Source organism: Vulpes lagopus, chromosome 3, assembly GCF_018345385.1.
Source record: "Vulpes lagopus strain Blue_001 chromosome 3, ASM1834538v1, whole genome shotgun sequence".
NCBI classification, from domain to species: domain Eukaryota; kingdom Metazoa; phylum Chordata; class Mammalia; order Carnivora; family Canidae; genus Vulpes; species Vulpes lagopus.
In genome coordinates this window covers 49,489,741-49,499,106 of record NC_054826.1, presented here as the reverse complement: position 1 = coordinate 49,499,106, position 9,366 = coordinate 49,489,741, and the positions used below count along the sequence as shown (strand labels likewise).

Genomic DNA, 9,366 nt, shown 5'->3' with positions numbered 1-9,366 from the left:
CCTCTGCCTATAAGAAAGGCGAGGATGACTGCCGAAAACTTCCCGCCCCACAATGCAAAGGCCAGCGGTGACGTCATCCGCGGAGCGCCGGAGATGGAGCGGGCAGTTGCTACCGCCCCTGCCACTACCCCCGTTGCCTCGGAGCCGGCTTCCTCTGCCGCCGCCGCCGCCGCCGCCGCCGCCCCCCCCGCCCCCGCCCCCGCCCCCTCCCTGCCCTCCCCGCTCTCCCCTCCCCCCTCCGCCTCCCCCGCCGCCTCCTTCTTGGGCGCTTCTGCCATCTCTGCACGACTCAGGCTCTCTGTCCCTGAGCAGCCGTGTTCGGTCTCCTTTGTGGTGCCGGGGCGCAGCCATGGCGGACGGCGGCGGCGGCGGGGGCCCCGGCTCGGTGGGCGGCGGCGGAGCGGGCCAGGCCTCGGCGGGGTCGGCCACGGGCGCGACGGGGGCTGGTGGGAGCGGCGGCCCCATCAACCCGGCCTCGCTGCCTCCCGGCGACCCGCAGCTCATCGCTCTCATCGTGGAGCAGCTCAAGAGCAGGGGCCTGTTTGACAGCTTCCGCCGGGACTGCCTGGCCGACGTGGACACCAAGGTAGCCGGGGCCGGGCGTGAGGACGGCAGGGTTGCAGCTTGGCTTTTCTAAAGCAGAGAGAAAACCAGAAGATACTTTAAACCGCTTGAGGCAGTGCAGAAAGCTTCCTGAGTCGTGTACACGTGGGTTGGGCTCCCAGCCCCGTCACTGCTGGCTGGGCGGCAGTCCAGTCCTTCCTGTGATCGTAGGGGAGAGAGCCTACATCCTCTTTCCCAAGCTGAGACGTCTTTGAGCCCCTCAGTAACAAACCTCTGTGTGTTAAGAACGTTGGAGAAGACCAGTAAGGAAGCGAGAATGGCGTGAGTGCGCCGTCACCACAGTGTGGTAGCTAGCTATTCCTTCTTTCCGCTAGCTTAGTGATTTGCACTTTGGGTATCCAGTCGAATTAAGGTACACCCTTAATTGCCCTTTTACTCCAGAACCGACACCCTTTTACTCCACCGTGGCTTAAAGGGGATTTGGTGCCAATTTTAGATCCCAATGCCTCCTAGTAAAATGCTATTTCATGTTACTTGCCACAGTGCTGGGAATTCCATGAAGCCACGTGTTATCAGACATAACAGTAGTTGCTGGAATGTTCCATTTTCTCCCTTTTCAGAAGCTTTTCTAAGAAGATTAGGTTTGTCGGTTTGGGAGGCCCCGCTAACTCCTCTAGGGAAGTGATTTCTCCTCTCTGAGAAAATCTGCCTATCTAACAGGAGGACTGTGAACTTAAAATTGCAACTCAGAGATAGGAAAAGACATCCTCCATTTAGTCATTGAAATTTACTGGCCTATAGCATGTGGGCTGTGTGGATGCAGGAACAAGTAAGTCCTTACCTGTCCTCAAAGCTTGTCCTGTAGGGTAGAAAACTGACATGTGGACCTGATAGTATAAACAGTAAGTGGTGCTAGAAGTGGTTAATGCTTAATTTTCCTTATGTGAGGCGTCTCAGATACATCACAACTGAGCTTCCACCATTCCCGGGACTCTGGGTATTCTTAACTTCCCATCACAAGTTCTCCATTCATATCTCTTATGTTCAGTTTTATGCGGCTAAATCAATGTAGTATGCATGTTATTTTAAAAAGAAAACAGGGATGCCTGGGTGGCTCAGTGGTTGAGCGTCTGCCTTTGGCTCAGGACCTGATCCTGGGGTCCTGGGATCAAGTCCCACGTCGGGCTCCCTGCATGAAGCCTGCTTCTCCCTCTGCCTGTGTCTCTGCCTCTCTGTGTATGTGTCTCATGAATAGATAAATAACATCTTTAAAAAAAGGAAATCAGTATTGTAAAGCTGTCGGGGAAAGGAGAGTTGGAGCCTCCCCCCACATAACACCTTATATGTTCCTTCCATTAGCTACTGGGTGGTTTTAATTCTGGAAGACAGTGTGTTTTCAGACACTGTTGCTTTAGCTCCATGGTCTCAGTGTGACTCTTGGATCAGCAACACCAACCTCACCTGAGAATTTGTTAGAAATGTATATTCTTAGGCTTAGGCACTTTCCCAGACTGCCGAAATATTTAGGGGAAAATGTACTGATGATGTTTGTAATTTACTTTGCAATGCACCCAAAATACAAATAGAACAAACTAATAAGTGAATCAAGTGAGGGATAGATAGTGCAATAAAATGTTAATGGCAGGTACATTCTGTCCTTCCACTTGAAGAACTGAAGGGATTGTTCTATATTGTCAAGATCTTTTCAGGTTTGGGGATGATATTTGCTGTCCTTTGTCCTTTTTCAGTAAGCAGTAACTTATTTCAAACAGGGTAACGTATTTTCAATAGCAGAAAGTATAATATCAGGACGCATAGTTCCCAGTTACAAACTAATTCTAGTTCCTTTAAACAAAGGAGTGAATCTGTTGACTTGAGGAATGCAAGAAAGGACTAAATGAGCAAACTGGGGGAATCCCTGGGTGGCTCAGCGGTTTAGTGCCTGCCTTGTCCCAGGGTGTGATCCTGGAGTCCCGGGATCAAGTCCCACGTCAGGCTCCCTGCATGAAGCCTGCTTCTCCCTCTGCCTGCGTCTCTGCCTCTCTCTGTGTGTGTCTCTCATGAATAAATAAATTAAATCTTAAAAAAAAAAAAAAAATGAGCAAACTGCCAGAAGAGGGATGCGTTTGGAACCAAGGATGTTCCACAGGGTCTGTCTTTCATCTCTGCTCTATAACTCTTTCATTGTCACTGCAGAGTCATCCATTTGGTTACTAGTATTTTGACTACATCTTACATCTTCTTCCTATAGAAAAGGACTCTCAACTCCTATTCAGAAAATCTCAGGGAACATCAGCATTGTCTTAGCATGGGTCAGGCACCAGCCTTGCCGTCAGGAGAACATGGCACCCTCTGCCGGACCTTTGTGAGGAGAAGAAGGAGGAGTTGCTAGGTAGATAGTACATGGGTGTTTGTGTGTCAATTCTCTTGGCCGTTGTAGTACATGGGTGTTTGTGTGTCAATTCTCTTGGCCGTTGGCAGGATCTGCATATAGAGTTGAAACCTGCTGATTGGTCTATTTCATTTACCTGTTAGCAAACTTTTGCCTTGGTGACACTGCATAATAAACCAAATCACAAAGGCTTAGGATAAGCATTCATTCTCATGCTGATAGGGTTACAGGTCAGCTAGAGTTCAGCTAACCTAAGTAGGCTTCAGCTGGGTGACTCAGGTGGCCTGGGTCATCTTAGGTCCCAGGACATGCCCTTATAGACGGTCACTAGAGCACAAGAACCAAGCTAGACAGAACACAACCACATCGAAGGTCTGGTGTCACTAGCACTCCATTGACAAGACCATATCGTGTTGCTAAAACTCCCAACTTCATTGGGGTAGGGAAGCAGTCCCTGCGCAGCAGGAGAACAGGGGTGATGCTTAACAGCAATGCTTACTGTTATTCTTGATTTGAAGAAGAGCAGCTGATTGTACCAGAAGGTCTTGGAGGCTGAGAACATATATTCCATGTGTTTACCAAGTTCCTTCTAATTTTGTTCTGATCATAGTTGGATACAAAACATTTGAGGCTGATAAATAGCTCAAGCTCCATTTTTGGACTTAAGCTGTGCTTCGCCTCAGCCTTTCCCAGTGTTCCATAGGCTTTGACTTTAGTCTCCCATTTTCACAGCGCACTGAAGTTTGGGTGGCCCTACATTTTATACAGTATACTTTCCTGAGTCCTTATTTGTTGCTGAGATACCCTGTGAGGTAAGTGGGGTGTAGCATTTCAGGTTCACAAATGGAAATAACTGAGACTGAAAGGTTGGTGACTTGTTGAAAGTCAGACGGCCAGTTAGTGGTGGCTCTGGGCTAGAACCCAGTTCCTCTGATTTAGAAACAGACTAGGTCTGACCTTGGATTTGCCACATTTTGGCCATGTGGGCAAGTTGTTTCTTTTTTCTAAGTGTAAATTTCTTATCTCTAATATGGGGGCAGGAGAGAGTTCTAGAACCTCCCTGTACCATTACTTGGAAAGTAAGTAGGATGATAAAGCATCTGGCCTTGTGCCTGCCCACCATAAAGTAAGCACTTGCATTGCTTGTTAATGTGTGCTCTGCTGTGCTGTGTGGGGTGATCTTCATAGGCATGGTGGAAGTGTCTCTAAGGTCTTAAAATCTACATTTCTCTGAAAAGCAATATTCTTGAATGACTGATTTCTAAAACTTTGGTGCATATAACTTCTTTCCTTGCCTCTTCTTCTTAATGTTTAGCCAGCTTACCAAAACCTGAGGCAGAAGGTGGATAATTTTGTGTCAACACATCTGGACAAGCAGGAATGGAATCCTACAATGAACAAAAACCAGTTGCGAAATGGTCTGAGGCAGAGTGTGGTTCAGTAAGTAGAATTAAGAGTGAAAAGGTGGTAATCATGTAGGATGCACAAGAAAGCTGATATGCATCATTATTTGGTCAGGGTGAATGGCACTTTACAGCAAATCCCACATACAAGTCCTAGCAGTCCACCCTTTATTAAAGTTAAGGTTCATGTAAGCAAAGGACTCAGCTGACATTCCTGCTAGTTTATCCAACCTCCTTAGACTCCTGTGTAAACTCTACCGGGTGCATCGAAAGATACTTCAAGTTGTGAAACACAGTTCCCTCTTGCTTGAAGTTTTCAGCATAGTCGGCACATGCATAGGAGTTTTAGACCCAGATAGCAGTGTTTGGATCTTGGGCAAGAGGAGTTGGATCTTTAGTATCATAAGGAAATGGGAGTTGTACAAAATCTTTGAGTCCATATGGCCCTCTCACGTGTAATGGCAGCTTTTAGGAAGGCATGGAGTCTTATTAAAGCATGGCCTTCACAGTAACAAATGGAACCTTAGTTAATAAGGTGCTGCTGATAGCTCATCCAAGTGACTTCTTAATGTTGCTGGGCATAAAAGTGGAGGCGGTCATGGAATATGGTGTCCTAAGATAAGTTTTTTTAATCTACTTGAGATCTTTTTTGCTCTTACTACTGGCACTCATGTTCAAGTCTTGATCCACTGAACTCTACTGGAATATCTAAAAGCTTGTGAAACCTACCTCCTTAGGTATAGAAATATGAGGGAATTATGCTGAGTGAAAAAAAACCAATATCAAAAAGAAGTGTGGTGACTCCATATATGTAACATTGGTGAACAAAGTTATAGCAATGGAGACAAGAATAGTGGTTGCCTAGGGCTTTAGGGATAGGAGGAGGAGGGGAGTGAGTGTGACTTGAAGGGGGTAGCACAAGGGGATACTCTGGTGGTATAGGTAAGATCTTCATTACCTGAAGTTATGTGGTGAAATGGCACAGAGCTACGCATACAACAGAGTGTGGTTACATGTGTGAAAACTAAGGTTGGGTTGTACTGGTATCATTTTTCCAGTTTGATATTGTACTGTCGGTATGCAGGGTACACAGACCTTCAAAGAATGATCTTTTTGTTTCCACAAGGTCAGGGATGTTGGAAGCTGGAGTGGACAGAATCATTTCTCAAGTGGTGGATCCCAAACTAAACCACATCTTTAGACCACAGATAGAAAGAGCAATTCATGAGTTCCTGGCGGCCAAGAAAAAAGAAGCTGTGCCAGCGCCCCCTCCAGAGCCTGAGAGCCAGGACCCCCCAGCTCCATCCCAGGATGCTTCCTAAGGTCCGGTATCCCATCTTTTGTCCAGGAGCATTCATCTCTGACTTATAGATATATAAAATGGATAGAAAAGGGGTAAGCCACTATTGAGGATCATATTCTTTATGTATTCAGAAAAGCATTTACTGCAGATAGACTTCACCTACTATTTAAAAGTCATTTTTTACTGAGAACTAATGAATAGCATTCTCCTGTCTTGGTATGAGCTTCTGTGCCACCAGAGCTAAACATTTAAGCTGTGAATAGATGCTTCATTAGAAACCGCCTGGGATGATTGTTGTGCACAAGAGAAATTCAAAGGAAAGTTCTGTTTTTCTGAAATTGATAAAACAAGTCTCACGCCTGGACATGAATTAAACTTGGGCTTGCAATTTGAATATAAAGTCGAACAATGTATTATAAAACGCCGTCCTAAATAAGACTCAGTTTGCTTTAAGCCCTGCTGTATTTCCCTGTATTTAGGGATTATAGTTTACCAGTGACAGTTACCATGGGATTCTTGTGTTATGTGCATACCCCTTCTAATTACATTTGGGATTTAATTTAATCTTAAAAGCCAGCTATAGATGCACAAAGCAATACTTTTTGCAGGCTTTGAGACATTAGTAAATATGAGCAGTGATCAGCAAGTAAGCAGTGGATTCTTACCTAGCCATTGTTAGTAATCTGTCCTCTCAGTCCATTTTGGTGTTGTTTGTAAGATTCATTAAGATGTTTATAATTTTTGATAAGAAAGCATCAATGAGTGAACAGAACAAGAGCATAAAGCTCATGTGGGGCACTGCCTTAAGGGGAGGGGGGTTGTCTTTTTGTGCCTGTATTGGGGGAAAACCTCAGTTCCATTATGGAGTGTAAAACATTACCAGTCTTTAAGTTTAATTGTAAATTTCTTTAGAAACATTAAAATCAAATGTAGTCTCTTATCAAAAAGCATTTTAATCTGATTCTCTTATCTTTTCAGAGTATGTCTGACACCTTTTGGAAGCTCCATTGAATTAACCGTGAAGAAATGGATTCGGTTACTTAAGAGTACAACTTCAGAATGAAGACAGGCCGAGGTCATCACTGATTTCAGCATGCAGCCCTGACTGTGGGCAGTGTCCAGATTGAACAGGCAGTAGCAGAGTTGACCATGCGTGCTCCCTCATTGTGCTGTCATCTGGTCAGCCTGTCAAAGGGGATGACACCCAGTAGACACTACAGAGGTATAAAGAAACACTACATCAGTCTGGGTTGTCCTGAATCAAACCTTTATACTTGAACTTGAAGACTGTGTGGATTTTAGGGTTTTTGTGTTTGGGTATCCCTAGAGGGGCTGTAGCTATAGTGAAGGAACGTAATCAGTTCCAAAGATGCAATTTCAAAGAATGACAGTGAAGGATAGCATGGAGTAGGTATTAGTGCTTATTTGTCAACTAGAATGTTTAAGCCATTAGCACCAAATAGCTCTAAAGTTGACGTGACCCTCTTGTACATGAATCTTGTAGCTTCGGCTTCTTTTCCTCTGTAAGAGGTGACAACACATGGGACCCTAGAATGTGAGGAAGTACAGACACCAGGTATAAGGAAAAACATGTGCAGGCTCTCTGTCCAGGGCTGCTTCCTATCCTGCAAGGGCTTATGAATCTTGGGTGTGTTTATTTTATTTTCATGTTTGTGTTTTTTAGAAAAGTTGAATGATCAATAAATGGCTTAAGTTTTGTAATAAAATCATTTGATACTCTTACTCTGAAGCCTCAGCCAAATGGTAGCCTCCAGGCCTGTGAGCCTGTAAAAAGTAACCTTTGTCCTCTGCCTGCTATTCCTCTAGCTGCACAGGATTAGCGGGCCTCGGCAGGGTTGGGGGCGGGGGCAGGGGGGTGGATTGCTGCACGTAACCTGGAGCTGCCCACCCCCTGAAGCTAGTAGGTAGCACTGGAGGTGGGCAGGCAGTCCCTCTCCTCCCCCGGCCCACTACTGATGCCCATCACTAGTTGAGGGCAGAATGATCTATCCCTGTTTCTCAAACTTGAGTGTATGGTAGCATCACCCCGGTATCTTGGAAGGATGCATGTTCTGCCCCAGAGGTTCAGTAGTGGGGATCTGAGCGTGTTGCTCATGCTCCAGGTGGTGCTCATGCTGCTGGCCCTTAGTAAACATTCTGTACTGCAAGCCTTGAATAATGGCAAAGCTTACTTCAAAGAGTTTTGGTTCTTAGTTGACTCTGTCACGGGATGTTGTTCATCTAACAAATTGTAACCTAGTGAGCTGGTTCCCGGTTAAAACGAACCACCTCCACCTTTACCATTTCTTGGCTTATATCAGATGTTAAGGCATTAGGTTACCCTATTTCTGCCATTTACTCATGGAGGGGAAATAGGTTCCCAAGCATTCTGGGAAGCCTCACTGGCACTGAGAACTAAAGTAAGTTCTAACAGAACCATTACAGCAGTGCTGCCGAGAGCAGAATCCCCCAGCAGCAGTGGCATCGCCCTGGAACTTGTTAGAAATGCACCCCCCCGCCACCCCAGACCTGATTCACAGACTCCTGGAGGAGGAGGTCCAACAAGCCCCTCTGGTGATCTGATGCACACCAAAAATCATTTTCTCTTTAAGAAATGTTTTGGGAAAGCTGGTGATGTTGTCAGGCAATGACAGTTTGATTGTAATTAGTGTGTAAATGCATCTCTTCTAATAGCTCTTGAGGGGTGTTTTGTTTTTTGTTTAATTCCTGGCAGTTCCTTGCCTGCATGTAACAAGGCTTTCAAACTAAGTGTCTTCTGAAGATGAGTTTGCTTTGCAGCTCAGAACATTGGTGATAACTCTGCAGAGACTCACTGGCTATTAAACATAGAGGAGAGATGTCTGTGGGGGGCCCAGCAAAGGTCAAGGCCTGGCATGGGCCTAAGGCTGGCCCTGAGGCCCGGGTTTGAAAACTGCATCTGGGTCAGCACTGGCCAGGCCCTGCCTCTCTTGGCTGCCCTAAGGATGCTGAGGACAGGGTGGGAAGCAGACAGGACAGCTGGCACAGCCAAGCTTTTATTGGCACTGTATTGCACCCTGTCGGTCACCTTACTCGTGAGGAGCCAGGAGGTCAACTTTTATGGTCTTGTCACTGGGAATGGGCCTGGCTCCAAGGCCACATGGTAGTAATTACTCGTCTTCTCACATTGGTCACACTGCCTGTAACCTAGCCAGTCTTTCTGTCTCCAGTGTCCAAACTGCCATTTAGCCGTCCGTCCAGAAACACTGCTTTTATCAGATCTCTCCCTCACTCTTGAACCTTTGAAAGAAAGTAGACGAACAAGGTACCGACCAGGTGGCAGATGTTTTCTTACACATAAATTTCATTCTCATGACCCGGTTAGGATTTATTCTCCATTCTGTGGATGAGGCAACCTAGACTGAGGTGAAGCAATCTCAGTTGTATAATATACTCATTATATACTATTACGTAGGGGAGCAGGGCTTGAACCCAAGCCTCTGAATTCAAAGCTCATGTTACCTTCCCTACCCCACCGCCTTGCTACTCTGCCTCATTATTTAACAGAACAAGTCAAACTTGTCAGTCCTTTGGGGTCCACCTTTCATTCCAAAGGTAGGCCAAGATTAAGTCAGCTTGACCTCTTGCTCCATCTCAGTGCCTGCCCTTAGCTCTAGCCAGTCTGCTTCCCTCAAATGTCAATCACAGGGCAGAGTTTGCAAATC

At 45.9% G+C, this 9,366-nt stretch overlaps 1 protein-coding gene across 2 annotated transcripts; it reads left to right on the top strand.

The window, feature by feature from the left end:
- The first annotated feature begins 34 nt into the window (after positions 1–34).
- BOD1 (biorientation of chromosomes in cell division 1) lies at positions 35–7,389 on the top strand. Of its 2 annotated transcripts, none has more exons than XR_005986969.1 (4): positions 35–586; positions 4,272–4,396; positions 5,486–5,754; positions 6,641–7,389. XR_005986969.1 is itself a non-coding variant. In XM_041750285.1 (4 exons), exons 1-3 carry the CDS (start codon positions 53–55, stop codon positions 5,679–5,681), a joined length of 855 nt encoding a protein of 284 aa, XP_041606219.1. In that variant the 5' UTR covers positions 35–52; the 3' UTR covers position 5,682; positions 6,641–7,389. The 2 variants fall into 2 exon arrangements, 1 of the variants encoding a protein (XP_041606219.1); XM_041750285.1 differs by having other exon boundaries at positions 5,486–5,682.
- Positions 7,390–9,366: the final 1,977 nt, after the last annotated feature.

Bases quoted from the DNA above. Each gene is read 5' to 3' on its own strand.
- BOD1 (XM_041750285.1), top strand. From the start codon at position 53: ATGCAAAGGCCAGCGGTGACGTCATCCGCGGAGCGCCGGAGATGGAGC. The intron at 587-4,271 runs GTAGCCGGGGCC...CTTAATGTTTAG, and splicing joins TGGCCGACGTGGACACCAAG to CCAGCTTACCAAAACCTGAG. The intron at 4,397-5,485 runs GTAAGTAGAATT...TGTTTCCACAAG, and splicing joins CTGAGGCAGAGTGTGGTTCA to GTCAGGGATGTTGGAAGCTG.